The sequence below is a fragment of the Zerene cesonia genome, unplaced genomic scaffold (assembly GCF_012273895.1).
Source record: "Zerene cesonia ecotype Mississippi unplaced genomic scaffold, Zerene_cesonia_1.1 Zces_u012, whole genome shotgun sequence".
In the NCBI taxonomy this organism is placed as follows: domain Eukaryota; kingdom Metazoa; phylum Arthropoda; class Insecta; order Lepidoptera; family Pieridae; genus Zerene; species Zerene cesonia.
In genome coordinates, this window is record NW_024045142.1 from 108,362 (window position 1) to 133,710 (window position 25,349).

General features: G+C 33.4%; 3 protein-coding genes across 3 annotated transcripts; 1 reads left to right on the forward strand and 2 right to left on the reverse strand.

Annotated features, from left to right (window-relative positions):
* Positions 1–4,042: 4,042 nt before the first annotated feature.
* Positions 4,043–11,071, reverse strand: LOC119839360 (adrenodoxin). Its single transcript, XM_038365623.1, has 3 exons — positions 10,760–11,071; positions 7,681–7,860; positions 4,043–5,134 (listed from the first exon to the last, which is right to left on the reverse strand). The coding sequence occupies exons 1-3, from the start codon at positions 10,897–10,899 to the stop codon at positions 4,978–4,980; spliced, it is 477 nt and encodes a 158-aa protein (XP_038221551.1). The 5' UTR covers positions 10,900–11,071; the 3' UTR covers positions 4,043–4,977.
* Positions 11,072–11,953: 882 nt separating this feature from the next.
* On the forward strand, positions 11,954–17,261 carry LOC119839359 (tetratricopeptide repeat protein 1-like). The gene is made up of 4 exons (XM_038365622.1): positions 11,954–12,278; positions 13,160–13,399; positions 15,428–15,584; positions 16,939–17,261. The coding sequence occupies exons 1-4, from the start codon at positions 12,104–12,106 to the stop codon at positions 17,216–17,218; spliced, it is 852 nt and encodes a 283-aa protein (XP_038221550.1). The 5' UTR covers positions 11,954–12,103; the 3' UTR covers positions 17,219–17,261.
* Positions 17,262–23,814: 6,553 nt separating this feature from the next.
* Positions 23,815–25,153, reverse strand: LOC119839341 (extradiol ring-cleavage dioxygenase-like). The gene has a single exon (XM_038365597.1). The coding sequence runs from the start codon at positions 24,802–24,804 to the stop codon at positions 23,965–23,967; it is 840 nt and encodes a 279-aa protein (XP_038221525.1). The 5' UTR covers positions 24,805–25,153; the 3' UTR covers positions 23,815–23,964.
* Positions 25,154–25,349: the final 196 nt, after the last annotated feature.

A 25,349-nucleotide genomic window follows, 5' to 3' on the forward strand; every position in this document is an offset into this window, starting at 1 on the left:
CATACACCTATGGCTACTTACAGCTTACCTGTCTTTTACTAAATCATAAAATTTTCAATTAAGAGTACTTACATGGTAAAATGATAGATAAACTCTTGTCTTTTCCCCCAAAAATAATAGCAAACCGAAAGCATGAATATTTGAAACCTTGGATTTCAATAGGGGTAGTTAGATCGTAAGGAATATAAATAAATTACACATGAAAGTTATTATCATGTATAAGAATTATGTTAGCAAATATTGTTCAGTCTGATAAACATTTTCTGTTGTATATAAAAATGCTTTCAATGAATACATTTCCAAACACAACAACAAATACACATACTTTTGCATGAAAGACGAAAAAAGAAAGATATCCGTACGTTCTTACAAACTTTCGTCTTCATAATAATAGTAGGATATTGAAATGTACATATTGGATTATCTGTAGCACTTCACTCTCGTGGAGGAGTCTCAAAGGATACAAATATAGCCTGTGTGCTTTTTCAGATCTTTCTGTGCATCAAATTTCTTACAAATCTTATTACCTGAAAGAGTATCATACATATTCCCATACATCCTCAGGTCCATAAATTTAGATGCTAGTATCGGAAATCGGCATAAAAAAAATTATTAGCAGGTGCGCGTCGTTGCATTCTGGGTTCCATCTCTAAACTTCTTCAGACAAAGCAAATGTTAAATTTGTTTTTGTATGTGTGAAAGCATACACAATTTACACAATGCAAACAAATTATTGAAGAATGATTATCAAATCTTAAAATAATTTGTGTAACGCCTTTAACCAACCATATTGATGCCCTACGACTAAAGCGCCGCAGTTTTTACCCGATGAATTTACGTTTCAAACAAACGAATACAAGCGGCCTCACTTGCGGTTTCCCCGCAATTTATTTTAATAGTTAGCATTGTTACAATGTGATCGAGCGAGTATGCGTCAATATTTGCTTATAGAATTTATTTTAACAATAGTGCATCTCGGGCAATTTGGCGCTTGACCGCTTGTTTGCGGAAAAAACCCGTACCGGAATCATTATGACACGTGGACAATTCTCCACTTTTATTGTAATTGATGAATTGAAGCATTTGCATCACAATTTCTTTATTGAACTGTATTTGTCATAATTAACCTAATCAAATTACATTGATTTTTTTATTTAATAACAAAATGTAATTAATTGAATTACAATTCCTCTCTTCTCATCGTTATAATGTCTCTATGCAACTAGATCGTTAAATTCAAATTCCATTTTCGGCCCAATTGAGTCTATTCTTTCTTTTTTCGAACGTAAATTTGAAATTTCCCGCGTCTGTTGTCGCATTCTTTTTTTCTCAGACTGATATTTGACAATATCGTTTAGTAATTTATTGATAACTCTATCCGAATCGTCCCTTTTATTTGTTATATACAGCATTCCATTGTTATCGAACAATTTGTTTAGAAATTTTAAATCGTCGGGATTGTTTTTTCTAAACTGTAGGTTTTCTAATGACGATATGTGGTGGTAATGATTGTGCACTTGTATGGGCGAGTGCTTGTAATAGTATCCATTTCTCATCTTATAACTCCGATATGGTAGGGCGTGTCTATACGCATATACAACTTCTACTGAAATTAAAATTGAATTAATGTGTTAACCATAACTAAAATTAATTATGTTTTTATAGCATTTGAATGCTCAAATTGAAAAATATTAGTAGATTATATTCGATCCTGAGGCGGGATTCGCGCCTGCGTCTGTCTTTGTACCGTGTCCATGCATTGTCATTCGTCCATGATCTAATTCCTTCTATTTTTACCAATTTCGAAATTTTAACGTGATCCCTTAGAGCTACAGGCTATCTACGTGCGGATGCGAACTGCGAGTCATTAGAGTACTATTCTTATTAAAATAAGAACGTGAAATAGGTTACACACGTCTACACTTACTTCAATATAAAAATGTCACTATAAATGGAGTGATTTGCGGTCAATCCATTCGATGCGACGATAAATGATTTTATAATAAAGTGGAATTATTACGACAGTTCAGTGGGATATAAAATTTACGATTACAGTGTAGACGTGGCTTACGCCTTTTGATGCGATGGACAGTCCATGAAAAACCTTAAGAAATGAATTTTTTTTTATATATTAGGGTGTCCGTTAGTCACATGAAACCCAAAGAGTTGAAGAAATTTGACCGCTAAGGCGAGATCACTGGAGGCCAAGCGGCTCGGCATAGCTACGTCTTGGCAAAATGACGCTGCTTCCAATCCCGTCTCGTGATCTATTTTTCTATTCTTGAAAAATCTCTGATTAGTAAAGCATTTACATAACTTAAAATGTAATTTAACCTAAAGTGATAACAATATTTAAAAAAAAGCTTTGCTTGCATCTAGATAACTCTGGACTCCACTATCAGCCCTAAAAATCTTTACCCTTAAAATTACTATTGCGCATACTTACAAAATAAAACACAATACAATAAAATATTATACATGACAATGCTGATCAAGTGTACTTCCACTGGATAGTGGATAAGGACGTTGTTATCAATAGTTTCGATTTATAATTGAAAGTCATGCTCATTAATTTCAATCTTTGCTGTATCATAATTATTACGTTCTATCGGATTTTAGATAAGGACATCGACCGATAAAAATAAAGAATTCCTGACAGCAAAATTATATTTTTATACCATTGAATCCAATTTATGTACTTAATATTATTATGGAGAGGAAATTTTTGTATGTTTGTAATTTTTTCGCACAAAAAGACTGGACCGAACGACACAATTCTTGTGATATCACCCGTAAATTAAGATTCACTACACTTAAAAAAACGTGATTGAAGGTGTAGTGAGTGCAATAGTACTAGTATAGTATTATATTATTTGTGGTAATAGGCTACTTTTTTATCGCGGTGAAACACCCCATATTCACAGGAATTTATTTATTTATTTAATATGATCATACAGCACCTGTTACATCATAACTTATACATAGGATACATAGAATTTACAAATAAAAATAAATGTGACAGATAATTATAGGATAACACAACATGCAAATTTTGAATATCTATAAATTTTTCACGTAAACATATAAAAGTAAAAAATACGAAAGTTTCGTCTTTATTATATTAGTGATGATATATATATAATACTTACTTCCAATGGTACTTTGACGTCGCTATAACACCACTGAATCATAGGCTTGACCGATTCCTCTGAAATTTGGTAAGCATATTGGGTAGGTCTGAGAATCGGCTAACATCTATTTTTCATACCACTAAACGATAAGAGTAAGGCAGAACAGCGTTTGCCGGGTGCAGCTAGCAGTTATATATAATTGGAATCTCGGAATCGGCTCCAACGATTTTCATGAAATTTAGTATATAGGGGGTTTCGGGGGCGATAAATCGATCTAGCTAGGAATTTTTTTTAGAAAATGTCATATTCGTGTTTTTTTTTCCTGACATCTATTGGTGAATAATAATACTATTTTGCTTCGTAGATAGCTTGACAACTGAAATAACACATAGGCACTTTTTATACCGATATTCCTACGGGATACGGACTTACGCGGTTTCAACCGCGGGTCACAGCTAGTGATATTATTATATATAATTAGCTTCCCGCCCGCCTCCGTATTGTTCGTACCTTTTAAACCTTCCCTGGACTATTATGAATGCATCAAAACCAAAATTATCAAAATCGGCCCAGCCATTCTCGAGTTTTAGCGAGACTAACGAAGAGCAATTGATTTTTATATGTAAGATATATAATATATAATTTTCTATCATATAATGTACCCAGCGTAGTGCCCAGGATATTAAAGGATTTAATTATACCAAGTTTCACCGTAATCGAATCGTTATTAAGTGATACTCAAATAGATATATAGACAAAATGACATTTAAACATTTTTCGGTTCGATATCCATCTAGTTACTTACCATTTAGTTTTTTAACATTTTCAATGTATATTATTTTTACTTCCATAGATTCGGTATAAATAAGTATATTTTAAAATGTTTTAAAGAAGGTTTAAATGAAAGTTGATTTCTTGAAAAATAATTTATTAAATACCTCAAAATATTACGTATCTATATAACTATTGTATAAATATAAACACATTTTACATATATCTAAAAGAAAATTGCTGCCCATCATCGCTTCATCTTAATATAATTAGTTGAGGACTTGTTTTTGAATAAAAGAGTACTAACCAAAAGATTTTACGATAAAAAAAAAAATATTACGATTTTAGAAAATGTAACTCTGATAACGTCGTTTAATTTATAAGCAAATTATTCATAAAATGGTGTCAGAACTTGTATGTCATGTGAGGCCTGTCTATATGAAGAATTACTTTAATAAAATAACGATATTGTAACATTGTAATTTTAAATTAATTTGAATTGTATTATTTATATTAATTGACATATTATTGAATATTTGCATGTCAATCAATTGGCGATTTGTTGGAAACTTAAGAACTTAATTTCATGCAAATAATTTAAGTTTGTAACTTGCATTTTTACATAAAATAACCTTCAGTTGAATGTGGACAATTAAGTATCGAGAAAGTTGAAAATTTGTATATTATATTGAATATAGACAAACAATTATGTTATATGACCTTCTAGGCAGTAACAATTAACTTTTATTAAAAAAAAAACAATGCTTTTATTCACTATATCGCTTACAAAATATACGAACTTTTAAATCTTTTAAAATTAAATTCAACGCCATCTACCGACAAATACTATTAGACCACATTGAACTTTTCAAATGACAAATTCTTTTCACAATTGTCGAAACGACGAAATTGCTCGCAATAAATATTTAACGATAAAAAAACATTCACTTTTAACAGTTTTCTATCACAAAAATGAGGGTTCGCAAATATTCAACAAGAAACGACGAAATTAAACTAAATAAAATTTCAACTGGTAAAGAGGTTGAATTCGTTTCATTAACTACAGCGCCATCTATCAACTGCGCGCGTCGTTGACACTTTCGGGCACTTTCACTACGAGGCCGTCGAGCTCTTTCGTTAGGGTCACTTGACAACCGAGCCGAGACGTGTCTGTTAGACCATAGGCCAGGTCCAACATGTCTCTCTCCTCGTCGCCAGCTTCTTCGGGCAGTCTGTTAAAGAAAGTGATAAATACAGGTTAAGAGAAACACGCTTTAATCTCGAACTCAAACATTCATTTATTCAATTAGACTTATAGAAGCACTTTTGAATCGTCATAACACAGTTTTAACATTTCCCACCGGTTCGGAAAGCAGTAGTAAGTAGAGAAGAGCCGGCAAGAAACTCTGTAGTCATAGAATTATAGTTGTAAGATAAGAGATATAGTTTTAATGTCTCAATTGCTGTTAAACTGAGTAAGGAAATTATTTAATCATGGCGATGCTTATCAGGATAGAAAGATAAAAGTCATGGAATTATTGTATTGTCACAGATCCTTGATAAGTGTACAAGGCTTGTATTAAAATTACCCGATTGTTTTAGCCATCAGAGTGGTACGTCTGATGGCATGCAATCACTACTTTTCATGAACATTTGTAGACGTAGGGCCGCTGTAAATGCTTTGCCCGGTTTTAAGAAGTAAAGGATAAGATAAGGATTGATTCGGGAACAAAGAATTTGATGTCTGCGACAATAAACATAATATTTTTATGTTTTCTGTTTATATGAGGATTATTTTAATTATGTACTTAATGTAAATATGTATCGTTCAAGTACAAATACAAAAGGATACTTCTAAACAAACAAAAAGCAGACTCGACACATTTATGAAGCAATTATTATTTTTTTATTTATGCCAAATGTATATGTTGTTTATTTTATATATTTATTATTATGTATTTGATTAAGCACTTAAACATTTTTAATTATAAAAGTTACTGTGCATTTATGATATGGTTGGTACCTGGACAAATATATAAGAACCTCGAACAACGAAACACGTGGGCAGACTGAAAATCAGCGCTGTTCGGGGGTTAAAGCCCGTCAGCATGGCTGAGTCTGTCCCGATTGCCATGTTACTGTTTTTTTATGTTAATTTTAATTTATATTAGTTTTAATTTTTTAATTTATGTTAGTTTTAATTTTTTAATTTATATTACTTTTTCCATGAGTTTGTTTTTTTATGTGGCAATAAAGCTTGTTTTCTTTCTTTTTTTTCTTCTTTCTTTCTTTAAATCGCCTGCTGAAGTAGTAGGTATCCTGGGTGGCCGAGAGGTCAGGCGTTACAACAAGGCGGGTTGAAATCCCGTATCATGATCAATGTATTTTTATATTTAACAATGTTTCATTCAACGAACATCATATATAACTAAAATTAAAATAACTAGAGTCTTATCGTATGATAGAAAATAAATTGAAATACCAGAAAAATAACATAAATTGTTCACAACAAAAAAAAATTACACAGCAACAAATAGTATCTTATTATCTTATACAACTTATGTGACACCGAATAATAATAATAATATCTACTTAATCTATGATTTCACATTACTATGCTACGTTATCGTTACGCTATCGTGCGAACAAAACCGCTTCGTCATCACAACGACTGACAATGTCAAAAAGTTGTACATTTTTTTTAAATAGTTGAAATAGTCGAATACCCACGGAGTTATAAACTAACGAAATCAAAAAAAAAATTACAGTCGAACTGAGTACGTCGTGTATTTAGTATATTGTATTTACATATAGGCGTTCTTTTTTATATTATAACTAGCTTTTGTCTGCGGCTTCGCACGCGTTAAATTTGGGGTAGTTTAATAGATGTTATTCATATGAACCTTGAACCACTCTGTTAAAAAAAACCCCATCAAAATCCGTTGGGTAGTTATAAAGATTTAAGCATACATAGGGACATAGGGACAGAGAAAGCGACTTTGTTTTATACTATGTAGTGATATGTATTATTTTTATTAACTAAACCGCGCATAAGCAAAGCTAATCATTTAAACGCTGTTTTTTGTGTCAACTTAATTATAGCTGAAACCACGTCGACTCAATAAATTCGCTCGTTTTCTATTATAATTAAATAAATATATTTGTGTTATCATTATTCTCAAATTGCAAGAACTAGACCAGATTTAAAAGGGACCACATGGAAACCATCGGCTTTCAAATAGAAACGAATTATAAAAATCTATTTACCGAATAAGATGGACTCTGACGTATTAATATCCTCGTCCTTTTATAAAAGCCGGATGGAAATTACCTTGAATGTAAAGTCAATTTCAAGTAAAGAGGTAACGGATTACAGTCGATACGATGGACAATTCAAATCAAATTTTTAACGAGATTAAGAGATAATTACGAAATCTATTTGCGGCAATTATTAATTTATCAACCTACTTCAAAAAAGGAGGCGGTTAAAAATTCGACTGTATTATTGTATATTCTTTTTATTTGAAATCAGTTTACTTCTATCGTTAAAATCATTATTTGATACAGTTTCCTTTCATCACCAAAATGGTGCCTCACTTTGAGTCGGATTTGTTTGTTTGTTTTAACGCACTAATCTCGGGAACTACAAGTCCGATTTGAAAATTTCTTTCAGTGTTACATAGCCCATTTATTGAGGCTATATACGTACCACGTGCGAAGCCGGGGCGGATCGCTAGTGTTACTAACAACAGAGTAAAAAAATATCACAAATACTCACCTATCGTAGTCCTCCGGAGCCAGCACCACGTGGCAGGTGGAGCACGTGACGGTGCCCTCGCAGGCGCCGTACCCGTCGATGTCCAGGTCGTTGTTCACGACTACGTCCAGAAGCGTGTCGCCCACCTTGCCCTCGGCTTCGAGCTTGCGGCCGTCGTACAGCAGGAAGGTGATTTTTAACCTGGATAGTGGAGTTCGTGGGTATAATGTGCGATCCAACTGAGAATGGGACCGTCAATATGTGTCCACTGGCTTTCCCCACGGCTTCGCTCTAGTGGCCTACGTGTAAAATAGCTATATACAGGTTGTGCTATGTAACAGAACTAGTGTTAAAATAGATCTTATTCAGACCCTATCGATTATAGAGAATCTAATTATACACTTGAGGGAAACAGCTTCCAATAATATTAAAAAAAAAACACAATTTTAATTGTGGAATTAGACAATTACTTTATAAAGATCTCATAAATAATAAAGCAGAAGAGTGTTGGCTTCTTTATATAATTTCTGTAACTGCTGGACTGGTTTCGAAAATGATTTCACCGATCGATAGGTATATGATTCCTGAGTCCCGTATTATATATATAGCCTATCACGGGCGAAGCCGGGGCGAACCGCAAGTTATAAATTTATAACAAATCCTACTAATTCCTACTTTTCGTACTAATATTATGAATGCAAAAGTTTGTAAGGATGTGTGTGTGTTTGTTGCTCTTTCACGCAAAAACTATTGAACCGATTGCAATGAAATTTGGTAAGTAGACAGCTGGACAACTGAAATAACATATAGGCAACATTCTATCTCGATATTCCTACGGGATCAGACTTACGCGGGTGAAACCGCGGGGCGCAGCTAGTGCATTACAATTAACGCTAAAAGCAATATTTTTAATCATCTACGATGCATAAGCAAACAGTTTGCTGACACATGAATACTGAAAATTATGTTATGTAAGTAAATTAAGTAAACAAATTATATTACACACTGCATATACATTTGAATAAACAATTTTGCAATAATAATAATTTATAAAATATTAAAGGATTTTTCAATGTCACTTCATTTTTACCCGACTGACGGAAGGAGAGTAATGTTTGGAGGAAAAAAATGAAGTCAGTGTCCCCTGGTGGGGTATGGAGCAGGTTATATATAGTCTGTTTCACTGATCGATTTTCTGTATGGACAAGTAGGTGTGCCTTCTGTGTCATATCAGACCGAGACATATTTTTTGTGCATCAAAACTGGGAATAAAACCCAGGACCAGGTTCTTAGCTCACTATATACTTAATGTTATGTTCAGTTTTTCTTTCTTTTTTATAAGCAATAAAGAATTTCATTTCATTATCCCTACTAATATTATAAATGCGAAAGTAACTCTGTCTGTCTGTCTGTCTGTTACGCTTTCACGCCTAAACCACTGAACCAATTTTGATGTAATTTGGTATGAAGGTAGAACTGAACTTGGGAAAGGACATAGGATGCTTTTTATCGAGAAAAAAAGAGTAGAAGGAGTTGAAATAGGGAGATGAAAGCGATATAACCGTATTTCACGCGGGCGAAGCCGTGGGCGGAAAGCTAGTATATAATACTAATGGATATACAACAGACATAATTTAAAAAAACTTAAATTGAAGAATAAACTAAATTATCTCACATGCTTTTATACAGAGCAGACTGAACTAGGAGTAGAGTGAAAGAGTAGCCTGCCCACCGCTGCCATATGCATGAAAGAATGGGTAGCCAGATAGACTGGCGCCGTAACGCGTTACGTAACGAAGCGGCTTTAAAATTAGAAGTATCAAAATGCTTCAATAATCAAGCCCCTATGTACATCAGGGTACTCAAATTTTCGAATCTTAATGATCTTCAATCTACTACGGCCATACAAATCCATTGACTCGTGTATGAACTTTGAGAGTACGAAAGAGCTCTTTTTATGTGTAACAGGCAAGCTCATGACTAAAACAATGCGCTTACTGTCTCATCTGCTGGTATTAGTATAAGCATATTAGTCCTACTATCCTATTAATATACTAAATGCCAAGTTATGTGACAATGGATGTATGTAGGTTAGTTAATCATTCACACGGAATAACAATGAATGGAATTTGATGCTATTTGTCAGTGATGTAGCTTATATACCAGAATAATATATGAGCTATAGAAATAATTAGCCTGTTGGTAAAAACACATGGGAAACCAAGTGTTACATAAATTCAACAAAAGAAATCATATAACTCTTGAAAATTTGAGAACTGACAAAAACAGCTGGCTAGTGTTGAATAATTTTTTTTTACATTTACATTAGTCCTGTTTTATTAATATATATGTCTAATGATACGCTCATTATAAAAGGCTGAACAGTTTGTTTGAACATGGTAATCTTATGAACTACTAGTCCAAAGTAAAAAAATATTTTTATGCTTAATCATTGTTTATTGAAGTTGCGTATAGGCAATATAACATCATATATAACATGAGTAAATCCATGGGGCAAAACTATTTAATATACAATATCTATGAAAATTTTGTATTAACTATTGATATATCCTATTCATGAAAACTATTTATAAAAAGAAGGAAACTGAGAATTATATTTTAAAATGTAAAAAAATAAAATCCTATGAAACAATTTTCCTAAATATATGTACCTGATGTTAACAATTTCCAACACATGTAATTGGAACTAGAAATGTTTATAACCTAACACATACCTCTGGAGTTGACGGCTTTCAATCTTTTGCTTACATGAAAGTTTGGGTAATGGTTTTCATTAATTGTATTTTCTACTACTAAAAATCTATCTCTGTACTAAATTTCATGCAGATACGATAAGCTGTTTTGGCGTGAAAGAGTAACAAACATCAATACATCCATCCATAGTAATATGGTCCATACTTACAAAATTTCGCATTTATAATACTTATAGGATGTCTTGTATGATTCCAAATTTTTATTATAACATAATACATAAACCTAGTCGCCAATTCTTTATAGACTCTAATACTTTTCAATTCAACAAATTGACATTTCACCTTTAAATTTAAAATTTACACAATATTATATTCAAAGTACTCACTTATCTTCTTGCAACGCGGGCCGTGTAGTTGATAAAGGTACCAAATTCCTATAATTGCCAAAAGTCGTCATTGGACCGTTATTTTTTCGCGCACTCAGCACTATGTACCTAGGCAAACTTTTTAAAATATTTCTAAACATCTTTGTACAATGTGGAATATGTTCTTATTCACAAACAGTTAACTTATAAATAATTCTCTCTTAAACAGCGTCACAAGTTAGTATTGCATTATCGCAACTTCTTATCAAATTTATAAGTGATCTTCAATTCGGAAATTATGATTGCCAAATGCCAAAGCCACCACGTTTGACTTTTGAGTAGTGACAGCTGATTGTTACATGCCAATTTGACAAGAAAAATTCATGAGAAATTCTTCGGTTGATAATATACGTACTAAAGCTTCGTTCAAACTGAGGCGACTGCACGAATCGATAGTTCGCCTTGGTTCTCAATCTGAAGCCAGTCCCTCGCTTATTTAGATGTCTGAGTAGCACCTATTGTGTTCTGACAGAGAAATTGACATTAGAATTAATTCAAGAAAAATATCAAATGTGAGAAAAAATAGAATATGTTCTATGTTTTGATTTTGCATTGAAACTGAGTATTGAGTTAATTGCACAATACAATTTATGATATAAAAATGAAGTAAGCAAAGACTCCTCAAACGAAAATTAAAAATTTTGTAAATGGTGGCCTTAAAGTTTCACACTACCCGTATTATTTTACTACTCTTTGTTTCACACTTAATTACCTATATTATGGAAAAAATGAACAAGGAGAAATTCTACCATATTATTATACTACTTTTTGTCTACCACTGTTACGCGTATATTTCACTGCACCGTATGCGATTATTCGTGCCAATGTGAACAAATTGAAGTGGAGAATCACGCTTATCACGTGAGTATCACCCTAGTCAGTATAAAACTTTTAACAAAAAGTATATAAATAAAAAAAATCGTGTCTTTTATGTATATAAGTTCTATAATTTTGGTGCACATTCGCGATACATACCCACGAGCATTTCGTATTCGTGTATTTATTTTACTGTGATGTACTTTATCCTTTACCTTGTGTTAACCAACACAATTATACCACCTTTTATGCATGGTATTAGTAGGTACAAAAATGTATTATCTATGCTGTCACATATTAAATGACAAATAAAAAAAAACTAGAAATCTATGTCATTGTGACATTGAGTCATCGCAAAATAATGAAAATTTTACAATACATAGTTAATGTGCAGATTTCAGATTTGATTTTATAATAAAATACTTTTTTATTAAAAGATTTGATCTAAAGCTATATAATTTATTACTGTTAGTGTTCAAATATTGCAAAATGTCCGATAGATTGAAGAGTACGAATAATGTATCGAATGAAGATGTTATTGAAGATTTAACAAAGAATTTGGAGTTTTCTTTGCGTTCTGGCGATTCTGAAGACAATGTGATAAATCCAGATCTCAAATTAGAGGATTTTAATGCAACTGGTGACAGAGAAACTATGAAATCAGGTGAATAAACTATTTAGACATTCCTTAATGATTCTATAGAATGTTGTAGCACGGACCCCTACAAAACTATATCAGTTTGGCTAATTCTCTGACATATCAGAGAGGTAAACAAAAATTCCCGAGAGTCGGTCGAGCAGTTTTGGAGGAGAAAATTTTCATATCACAATGTCTGTTACATTGTGATATGAAAATTTTATATATATAGAGAGATTAGCCATCCACCCGTTACCTGTTGTACACACATAGCCTACAGTTGGGGGATCACATACATATACAACTGAAACAATGTTTGGCATCTGTTCAGTAGAGATTAGCATGTAGAAACAAATAAGCAAACACTTGAGTTTAATTTAATTTGTATTGAAGTACAGATAAATATTTAAAATACATACAAGTTAAAGTAAATATTTATACATATTGTATACAAGATAAGAATCTATAAAGTTCCATGAGTATATTAGCAATTATATTATTGCATCTGGCATGTGTGCCTAGATACGCAAGAATATAATAAGTATGAGATAGATTTGCAAGAACTCTAGATATGAGATTTTCACTATCAATTGTTTTGTATCAAATATGCCTTTGCCTGCGGCTTTGAATGCACTGTCCGCTTTAAAAGGATAATCAATAAGAAAGGATTGACGATCAGAAAGAGGGAATGAACTGGAAAGGGTGAGAAGAAAGAAGTGGTGGTCTTTAATTTATGCAATTAAAACAGTGGTCCATAGTCCAATTTATTTACAGTTCTATTATTTTCTACAAATGTTTTTTACATTTTTTGCTTAAATAATATTGAGTCTGTGAGAGTTGATAGTTTTATCTTTATGTCTATCTAGATTTAAATAACAACTTTATTGATGATCTATTTGTTTGACTAGATTACACAGACATTCCACTAGAAGTAGAGGATGCAGAAGAGACAGAAGACCATCACGGCAGCGATAAAGACGAGAGTGATACAGATTCCATTGATGAAGTTTCATTGAAAGACACAGAAATGAGCTTGACAGATGATCAGAAGGAGGAACGGAAAATTATATCCGAGCAGCTGAAGGTGGCGGGCAATGAGGCTTTCAAAGTTGGCGATATGGAACGGAGTGTAGAGAAATATACGGAAGGTAAATTTAATTTTATTTTATATGCAATTCAAACACATATAACAATGCATAATACTTCATCAAGTTAATACCTATAATAACTAATTATTATTGTGATAACATATTGTGTTAACTGTTAGTTGAGCTATAATTATGTATAATTATAAATAGTTGATATAACCTACTAACTATGATATTATAAATTAAAAGAGGTATGAAATAAAACAAGTCAAACTAATAAGCTAGCAAAAAATAAATAGAAAAAACATAATAAAAAAAAAGAAAAATATAATGGTTAATTATGCGGTCCAACTAAAAACAGAATTGAAGTAAGGTCTTAATTCAAAACAATCTATACCTAATAATCTAAAATTGAAGTTAAGTTTGTTTGTTTCTGAACGCTTTATCTCAGGAACAAGTCTACTGATTTCAAAAATTCGTTCACCATTGAATATTTACATGTTAGGTGTATAAGAACCACAGGCAGAGGTGCCGCAGATGACTTGTTTGTATGTAAGTTATTAAGCAATAAGTTTAATTTTAGTTTTATAGCATTGAAATGCTTTATAAATGAGAAATTTTGAAAGAATAGAAAAAATTTGATCACGAGGCAGGATTCAAACCTGCGTTTCTTGCCTAACCATAGCAACAACCGTTCTCAAGCAATAAGTTGTTGATGTGCAATATGGATTTAGATGTATATTGTTTATTCATAATTGGCATATAAAGACATTATAATTATAATTTGTTTTAGGCTCGAAGTATTGTTTGTCTATATTGATATCATTAATATTTATAAAGTTTTTTTTATTGTTACTTTGTAACTTAATGTCCTTGTATTACTTGTATTAGTATATTAGAGGTTTATGCTAATATTCAGCTCTATGCGAATGTTTTACAAGGTTAGCCCTATTTTTGGTCTATTTTGATTGGACTGAACTAGTAATTAACTAACTCGGGAAAAGCAATAAAACTAAAATTAATTAACTGTATGTCGTAGTCGAGCACGCTTCGGCACGAATTGGGCCAGCTCGCACCGGGGAATTACCACACCCCCGCAAAAAACCGGCGTGAAATAACATACTGCTGTTTTTCGTTCGATGAGTGGGGGCTGGAGACCCATATCCTTATCCTTACCCTTCCCAGTCCTTTCCTTTATTCCTCTCGTCAATTATTTCTTAATCCCTTTCCAGCTTGAAGTTCATGGGCGGTGGTAGCGCTTACCATCAGGCGACCCACCAGCTCCATTGTCGACTATGGCATAAAAAAAGGAAACTGTGGTTTTATTTTGCTTCATACTGGTTTTTATTTGAGTGGGAAACGCCCTAAATTCTGGCACTCGCCGGTCGCTGCCGCGGCACGCTCGCCTCTCTTGCTCGACCCGTGGGGTGGTTCATAAACCATCATCACGTTCATCATTTCGCCCCTCGCTAACCTAACCTAACGTATAAAAATATATTCTGAAAATGTATTTAAAGTCATAGAGACAGTTTAAATTAACGATTATTATGATAAAGACAGTTTTATTAAGAATATTTTAGTAGTAGTTTTAGTAAAACTTCTGAATAAACGGGTTTCAACAGTAAAAAAATGATAAAATCGTTTTAAATAGATGTTTTTAATGGCAAACATGTAACAAATTACAATCGTCGCTTTAAAATATTATTGCGAATGGCCCATTGTTCAATTACATGTATAGAAGTTTGACCTTCATCGCAAAAATAAAAGAAAATTCATGTGCTAATGTTAAAATATTAAATTAAATTTTTGTCGACCGACTTAGAAAAAGGAGTAATATTTTATGTATTTTTTGGGTTTGTTACCTGAGAACTCCGATCTGAGAGAATTAATTTTGATCTATTTTTAGTTAAAAGTTGGTGCCTCCCGTATGGCCCGCCATTTTAATTTGGTCTAGTACTGACAATTTGAAGCTGCTTTAGTTTTTTCATGAAAATAATTATTGTATTAATGGACTGCTATATTCCACAGATAATTTTCTGTCACATGAAATTTTAATTTATTTAATGAATATTTTATAACATATTTCAGGTTTGAAGATCTGTCCACTGCAGTTTCCAAAGCAGAGGGCAATTCTGTATTGCAACAGGAGTGCTGCGAAGATGAAGCTCGAGAAACATAAACATGCCATAAAGGATTGCACTAAGGCCATAGAGCTGGATGAAAATTACTTAAAAGCGTACCACAGGTGAGCATGTTTATGAGTATTAACTTTTTTAACCTTCACTCTCTCTCTTGTCTCGGCCTTTATGTCTTTAGCATTTTGTTTTCTTTATTTGGCTTATGCTTCTGAACTAGATTTCTACAAAACGATTTTTTTAGAACTCAGAAGCGTATATCTTGTATAACAATTTATTTTTGCGAAAAACCTATCTAGAAATCTATGTTGTAGTTTTTATAGCCCAATCCAATGACCCGTCTAGTTATATATTCAGAAATTCTTTTTTATACGCCGCAGTTGTTGTTACTTGATAATAATTGATAGACAAGAAGCAACCTCGATTTAACACACCAGTTGCGTAAAAATGCTTGGAAACAAGGATGCGGTTTTACACGCTAGGCGTGTGAAGCCGGCATCCGCGGTAAATCGCGTCTCTTGTGCGTTAAACACGCTGTGCGTGTTTTATTTTCCAAGCCGCCAGTGCGTGCGGGCAACACATTTTTAACATAAAATATATTTTTTATGATTTCTTCCATTTTTATTATTTTCTTTGTTTAGATAGATAGGATGTAATTTTAATAAAACGAAAAAGAAAATATTTTGAACAAATAATAAAAAGTGGAAACATAAATTTACGTTGGACAACGTTTTATATCATTGGTTGACGATCATTGGTTGACGATAAATTGTTACGCTGTTATATTAACACTCCGAAGCAGAATATTTGAAGCGCGTTCAGCATGAAACTTTTATTGCTAATCTATATTCTATACGAAAGAATATCTTTATGTACGAGTGTTAACAAATTAAATTCTAGTATTTTCTTGTGTTTGATTTTACGCGAGTATTATACATTTAGAAATTTAAAACTTTTTAACGGATTTTAAACGCGAATCATTCATTATATTATTAACCCGACGTAAAGTGTTCGAAACGTCGGGTTAATAATATAATGAATAAATCGCGTTTCAAATCCGTTAAAAAGTTTTTAATTTCTTAATGTATAATACTCTAAAAAGTCTAAGAAGAGGTCGTTATTAGTACCTTTTCAGGTCATTGTTCATTATAATATATAAAGTATTTTGAATAAAATACAAATATGTGTGCAGAAAAATAACGACCACTGTATTTTCTTTAAAAATAAATCGCGATATCAGAAATAGAATAATTAAAAAAAAAATTGTAGAACACACGCCGGTGTGTCCGCCCGCACAGCTGGCTCGACTATGCACACGCGCAGCGTGGGCTCCCGCACCAGCGACAAAAGCGGTACGGCAAGATTGCCGCCGGTGCGGGAGACACGCTGAGCGTGTCATAGCCGCATCGCTGGATTAAAAAAGTTTCTGGATCAGCAGTGAAAAGAAGTATTTTTTAATTTCAGGCGAGCACAATCATATGAGGCCACAGACAAACTAGACGAAAGTTTGGCGGATTATAAAAAAGTTTTGGAATTGGATCCGTCTCACGCAGCTGCGCGCGCAGCTGTCATTCGGTTGCCGCCAATGATCGAAGAGCGAAATGAAAAATTGAAAACAGAAATGTTGGGGAAATTGAAGGATTTGGGCAATATGATATTACGACCGTTCGGTTTGTCGACGGAAAACTTTCAACTTCAACAAGATCCAGATACTAAGGGATATAAAATTAATTTTAAGCAGTAATTCTTAGGTTATGGCTGTATTGTTAATAAATGTATGAAGCTTTGTGTTTTGTTTTATTAAGATCCAAAGATTATATCATAAAGAAGGAATACGCGACTGATTGTATGGATTTTTAGTTAAATATTATTTTCGTAGTTAGTATCACAGCACTAGGGACAAATCCATTCAAATCATTGGCGAAATTGTTGCAACGCAGTAACACAGGTTACTTAATACTAAACGTACTGCAGTACTGCCATAAACGTTAAATTTGACCTAATTTAACAAAAATTTACCAATTCATAAATGGGTTTATTAAATACGATTTAGCGAACGAGTAGTACGTGAATGTGCGCGAGAAAACACGTGTTGCGTCCCATACACAGTCCCCAGCTACCTTCGTCCGACTGTATGATTGTGTGCGTGCACGGCGACTCACGCATACATTCAAACCGGCCGATTTGTATGAAGCTATCCTTCAATTCTTATTGTAAATTATACTTTGATGGAGTATTTATACATCATATTGTTTCACAAATAAAGTTATGTCGTGTTCATTAACATTCACATGATATGACTTTTTTGTCTTTTACAAGAGAATTAAACAAAATGCATGCCGCATACCGGTACTCCCTTACTATACTGGGCATACCCATAAGACGCTATAGTTCTACCGACCTATTTCTCAAATTACCAATATCCCTCCTCCGCCCCAATTTTTAATGCCTGCCTGAAACGAAATAATGGCGCACGCACAACGTACAAAATGTTTTTTCAAATGAGTACTTATGAATAAAAATTTTATATAGGTCAATATAATGGATAAAAATTAATAATTAAATATAAAATACAAAAATGACGATTTTTATCAATATCAAATAAAAGCCGTGCATAATATGTGACTGTTACTACCTTTTTGTTATATTTATATAATCTATAAATTATGAAAAAGAAGTTGGCAAGACATTTAAAAATGGAATGCTTTGGAAGTCCCGTAATGTTATAATAATTTTTTTGATGAATTTTATTTTATAATTTGTGTTTTTATATTAAATTATTCATGAAGAATTATACAACAAATTCCACATGTGAACATTGAAGATTGTTTAAATGAATTTTGTTACTTGTTGAAGTCAGAGGTAAGATAATAGTGAAAAATAATTATATATTGAGGGATGGGTTATCACAAATCGAACAAGTGCGGCTTATATATGGCCGTGGCCGTTTTAAAATGTTGTTGTGAACCTAAATATCTATCATACCTGAATAACCTTTTTATTTCAGAGAAAATATAATGGCAAGATGTCGTCGAAGGCGAAAGTATGTGACGGTCTATGATTATTTGGTTGTCTATATATATTAAATAATTCATACAATAATTAATTATCAATTTCAGAATGTGCAAAACGTGAGTACAATTCTCAATGTGAATGTTTGAATGACATCCAATGGTACACCTATATAAAATTTATAACTTTCCGATACGAATTAGAAGGTAAGTTGAAGTTATACTTCTAGATTGATGCGACTTTATTCTGTTCCTATTACTGGAAAAATGTTGTGACATCTAAATAGAATTGTAGAAAAAAAATCATGGTAATAACTAACAACACAGTTCTCATCTGATACGGTAGGAACGAATGTTGCCGTCTTCTAAAACGGACGGGAATTTAATGATGTGAACTACAGTAAATAGATTTTGACATTCTTTTGAGTATACATATAATATAAACTGCCAATCGGGCGCAGTCGTTGCCGCTCGAAGTCGGGGCGCTTCAAGCGCTGCCGCTCCGGTGACCGGCGCTACCGCGTGCGGCAGCGCTGCTGCCGCCGCCGGCGCGCGCGCTGCCGCCGCCGCTCGCGGTCACACCGCCGCAGAGGACGGTGAGCGGCCGCATATTTATGTATCTGTTTAATACATTGACGCATCTAACATCCTATAGGGTAGCCGCACATGGCCACGCGTGGTAATCGCAAACGCCGTCACGAGAACATCGCTTAGGGAACTCTTTGTGACGTAGAGCGAGTTCTTATAAAATATATGAAAACTACATAAAATATGCTGGTGGCGGTGTTTTTGGTTGTCATCGGTGGCCCGTGTATGGGGACATTAAACTAATACTCACAATGGCTTATTAAAAGGCGTTGTATAAAACATTTATTCTAAATAGCACCTTAGTTTGTGGCACTAATGTTCAAAGTGTATTGTATACGCGACTATACGTGTATTGTATACAGACGGCGACATCACCGCCATAAACATTTGTAGAAGCTGAATGCCTGCAAATCCATTGGCAACTTTAATGAATAAGGGTATAAAAAAAAGCGCTAAGAAGAAAGGGCAAGTAAAAGTCGCTACTCGCCATACGAAACACTATAATGATACTATTTCACACCGATTTTCTGTGATGTTGCAATTCGTTTTCTACAAAATATACCATATTTATATAACTGGACTATCCAGTTGGGAATGATGGTGTGTGAATTGATAATTGTTTTTTCTAATAATTCCCTGAGAGCGATTTTTTTTTTTGCATCGGCAATGCCCTTCTTTTGGCGTAATCTAACTGCTCACAGCCCAAATATCCCCAAAACCCAAACATCCTTGTACTGCCTACTGCACCTTCGCCGTGCACTCCTTTAAAGTTGCGGACTTTATAAGCACTTTCACCATAAATCATGAAGCTGAATGATGTAAGAGTATAGAATCCCTCCCCGCTCTAGCTAGAGGAATGGTAGTTATTTCTTACGTAATTAATTAATTGCCCCTACATATTATGAATCGTAAACAATAAAAAATAACTGATTGTCTTACTTATTTAACTATTTTTTATATTGTTTTAAACAACAATGACGGTAGATACAACTGGCGGTGCCGCTCGCGCTCCGGCAGGTTCAAGATATGCCGGCGCTGCGACAGGCGCTACCGGCTGCGGAAGCGGTCGTGCTCATGAATACTTGTGGTTAGCTTTTACATGTTTTTTTATGTGAAAATACAGAAAAATATCCACAAACACATTGCGTTCATAAATTATAGTATTAGTAAGGATTTAAAATATTATTGGATGAGTTCTCCGCTGGAAGTTTTTACAAATAAATTCTACAGAAAATCTTCACAGTACCATCTTCATCTTGTGACTAATTGTTAATTAATATCTAAGGATTTCTGAGAACTTTTCAAAATGCAAGTGTTGGTTTTTTTACACGTTAGATGGAAGATGTTCGAATATATTTTGACTAGCGGTCCGCCCCGGCTTCGCTCGTGGTACATATATAACCTAAAACCTTCCTCAATAAACGGGCTATCTAAAACTAAAAGAATTTTGTAAAACGGACCAGTAATTCCTGAGATTAGCGCGTTCGAACAAACAAACAAACTCTCCAGCTTTATAATATTAAGTATAGATTAGAAAAGGTGAATAGAAAGAAAAAGACATCATTTGCCATCAGAATTTCTTTGTTAATTATATTTATTGGGGTAGTTTTAATGTGCTTATATACGCACACCAAGTTCATTCTTCTTGATTCAGTCGACAGATTAAGCAGTTTCAGCGTGATTGACGGACAAACATCCAAACAAACAAACTTTTACATTTATCTAATATATAAAATTCTCGTGTCACAGTTTTCGTTGCCATACTCCTCCGAAACGGCTTGACCGATTTTGATGAAATTTTTTGTGCTTATCCGGTATCTATGAGAATCGGCCAATATCTATTTTTCACACCCCTAAATGGCAAGGCAGAACAGCGTATGCCTAATGCCTAATAAATAATAATTGCCTTTTATAAATAGCCCAACATTTTTTAGAAAATAGTGTTTTCTAAATTTGCTTCTGAATTTAGATACTAAATTTAGTGAATTGCAATAAGCGCAAGCCTGCAACAGACAGTTTTTACAAAGCAGCTCACGGACGTGACGAAAAACAAAATTACATGTTTTGGTACAACAATACAATAGATTGAAAGGCGAGTGAGAAATAGTGATGTCTACAAATCTACGATATACTTTTACAAGTAAATATTGGTAGATTGATTGAGTTGGTATGCATTTTTGGGACATTAATATTAACTGGTTAGTTTTTTTTTTTTTTATAACAGAGCGGGCAACCGAGCAAGTGGGTCACATGAGGCAACGCCACTGCCCATGAGCATTCACAAAGCTGTTATAGCTTTTGTGGAGCTGTTGCCGGCTTTCGGAGGTTTTTTTTTCGGCTTGGAGCACAAGTACAACTGTTGGCAAATTCCGTGTGTAACGGTTATGGAACAGATAATAAAAAATCAATATGTGGTCTGTGTAGTGTATATATGTAGACAGGGTGTTAGGAAACCTCTTCCGAAGCCGACGCCAGCGGTTCAAGCAGACGCTATTGCATTCATTATAAATAACAGCAATAAAATATAGGGAGTTTTATTTTGTACTTTCCAGATTTCGAGATGATCACTTGGTGAGAGTAAAATATATACAAATCCAATTTAAATCTTAGAGGACATCCACGGACATGTCATACAATTCTTTGAGGCTGACACAATACAAAATCATTGAATCTTTTGTATTGTGTCATTTTTTTATTTTAATTTTATTTTAGAATTTCCAACAAAGAATGCATATTATAAAAACTCTTTATTCTAAAATTGCTTATATTATAATAACATCAAAATATGTTTCTTTACCTAAAGGAAATTCCAACAATAAAAAATATATTTCCACGGATAACCATACGCTGGTTAGTTCATATAAATTAAATATAATCAAAAAGGAACAAAAGTTGTATCACTCAACAATTTATATGTTACTGGTGCGTGCGTCATGTCCATAAAATATTTTTTTTATCTTTAGAGGAATTCTTGGGGCAAAATAAAACTATCATAGCCCAAGATTTAACACATGAAAAAATAAATGAAAAAGGCTGCTCCTAGTGAATATGCTAGATAACCTTTAATTTAAATTTATATTAACATAATATTAAACTTAGAGAATTTTTTAAAGAATACAATAAAAATCGATGACGACGCGGGATTCGGACCCGCGTCTTGTGTAAAAAATTCCCATTTATAAAGCATTTCAATGCCATAACACTAAACATTTAACAAAGGCCGCGTCCATCTATACAATATTGTAATCATTGAAATAATGTTTCATATTGGTTGAGATGGTTCTTAATCATCTCAATAGATGACGATTTCATATTTATAAAGCACTAGCTGTGCCCCGCGGTTTCACCAAATATCGGGATAAAAGTTGCTTATATGTTATTCCAGTTGTCCAGCTGTCTACGTTCCAAATTTCATTCAAACACACACACATCCTTACAAACTTTCGCATTTATAATATTAGTAGGATTTCAATACCATAAAACTAAAAATTATATTAAACTTCCTTTTCCCGCGGCTTCGCACGCGTTATATTGGCAGTAGTCTAATAAAGTTATTATACACATAAACCTTCCTCTTGAATCATCCCTACCTATTAAAAAAAAACCCATCAAAATCCGTTGCGTAGTTTAAAAGATTTAAACATTTATAGGGACATACGGATGTAGTGCCATAGGGACAGCGAAAGTGACTTTGTTCTATGATAAAATGTCTAAGCTAAATAACACGTATTAGTATTTTAATTTCAATCGTAACATTTATTTTTTATCGATACTCGTTACCTCATCAGTTTGTCATGCACTAGCGTAACAAATAATTACCTGTTTCGCGTAAATAATTCTTGAAAATTCATGTTATAATTACAAAATTTACGTAAATACATCCAGCAAAACAATATATTAGTATAAATAATTATCTGAATCAACTACTAGCATAATTTAGCAAAATGTGGTTCGAAGCAAATTAATTCTAATTAGATAATGGTATTTACCTGGGAAATGCATTTATTAATAACTAGCTTTTGCCCGAAGCACTCTACCTATTAAAAAAAAACCATCAAAATCGGTTGCGTAGTTTTAGAGATTTAAGCATACATGGGGACATAGGGACAAATAAAGCGACTTTCTTTTATACTATATAGTGAGACGGATTATTTCATCCTTTAACATGACAATCAGACACAAAACATATCACCATTATTGTATTTTTTATTTTATTAATTTGTATCTAAGGATTACCATAAAAATACAAATATCTTAACATTGACACAGATCTACATAAATCGCTGTCTCTTTCTCTCTTGGGTGGTTTGAATCATACTAGGTTATTTTACTCCCACGTTTTGTGTAACTCTTAGCGTAGCAAAATTCATAATGTTTTTTTTTTAATATGAATTTTTTTTTATGTCACAGGCGGCAATGGAGCTAGTGGGACGCCTGATGGTAAGCGCTACCACCGCCCATGAACATTTAGAGAGGGATAAGGTCCATTGCAGACCTTACGCCTCTACAAATGGATTGCCGACTTGATATTGGGAAGGGATGAAGAAAGGATTGTCGAGAGGAATAAAGGAAAGGACTGGGAAGGGTAATGAAAAGGATATGGTCCTCCGGCTCCCCTAATCACCGAACGAATCACAGCAGAATGCTATTTCACGCCGGTATTCTGTGGGGGTGTGGTGCCGAAGCGTGCTCGACTACCACTGTATACAATTATTTCTATGTCGTAGCGTAGGAATAATAGTATTGTATGAATCTGATTTTATTTTTTTCTGCTTACAGATGTTTGGTCCTGTGTTGAATAACGTGATTGAAATTGTTTTGTATTGTTTATATTTTACAATTAATTTATTAAATAAATTATTGTTTTGACATTCATAATTCATTTATTCACTTAATCCCAAATAAACCCACTTAACTTAAATTTTTGTAGGAATATACTTGAAAATATATTTCTTCCGGGCTTTGGTCCTGCAGCCCCTATATTAACAATTAAAGGCATTAAATGGTCTGCATCCCCCAGAGGGTGAGCGTCTCGGGCCTGCGGAACTGTATCCCATGTTAAAATGGTTTCCACATCTAACTTGCCCGTACAGACATCGTTAAGAAAGCGGTCGAATTTTTCATTAACTACTATTCCATCGATTTCACTACTGGATAAAAGAGTTTTCTTAAATTCCCTCATATTGTGATAAGATAATCCCGAACCGAAAACAGCTATGCCTTCTTTTCTGAATTCGTACAAAACTTTTCCAATATTGTAGTGATCTATTGCGTTTTGATTTTTCAATATCGATACTTGCACTATTGGAATGTTTGCACTAGGGTTTATAAGCAACATTGGAATAAAAACTCCATGATCCCAACCTCTTTTCTCATCCAACTGTGATGGTATATTCGCATTTTTGAACGCCGAATGCAGTCTTCCCGCCAATAGAGGGTCACCAGGCGCATCGTATTTCAATTCGTAACTTTCTGGCGGGAAATTATAATAATCGTACAACAAACTATGTCGTTGACCGGACGATATTGTGACAACATCCTCTTGTCTATGAGCCGTGACCAATATAATCGCTTTCAATTTACTTAAATCGAGTAAATTTGGTACGTTTCTCAGTGCATTAGCGATCTGAATATTATTCTTTTCACCCAGAACTGGCAAAGGTCCTCCGCCATGATTCAGAAACAGTGATGGAGCAAAGTAACTCTCCATTATTGATCCGACACTCAACATTCAGTTAAACACTCAATTAGTTCAAGCCACAAGGAAAACGTATCTATAAATTCTGAACAACTTTCGATAATACTGAAGATTAAGTTGTTTATACAGACAAGGCACGACTTACAATAACAAGTAGTGTTTATTTTTAAATGAATGATTAGTTATTCTTTTAAGGCGCAGTTACTTGGAAATGTTTATGAATATTCTAAATTACTGTTTTAATTACAAAGACGCCTAGATTTGCGATAATTTCAAAGAGTACTTTGCATTTAATAAATTTCAACGATGACTATTGCGTATATGCGTTAGATATTACCTTTATTAAAAACTGCATGTAACGTTGCACTTTGTCCTTCATTATCTTTATATAAGCGAGCCCAACATATGAAATGTATTTTATCTAATCATTGCGTTGTAATCTTTTGTTTTAAATACTTTATATAGTATTATGTTATCTGTGCTTTATACTAAACACTGTAATCTATACTTATAATATTTTAAATAATGCTGTTTTTATGCAAATAAAACATGTTAATATGTAAATACCATTTTTACTT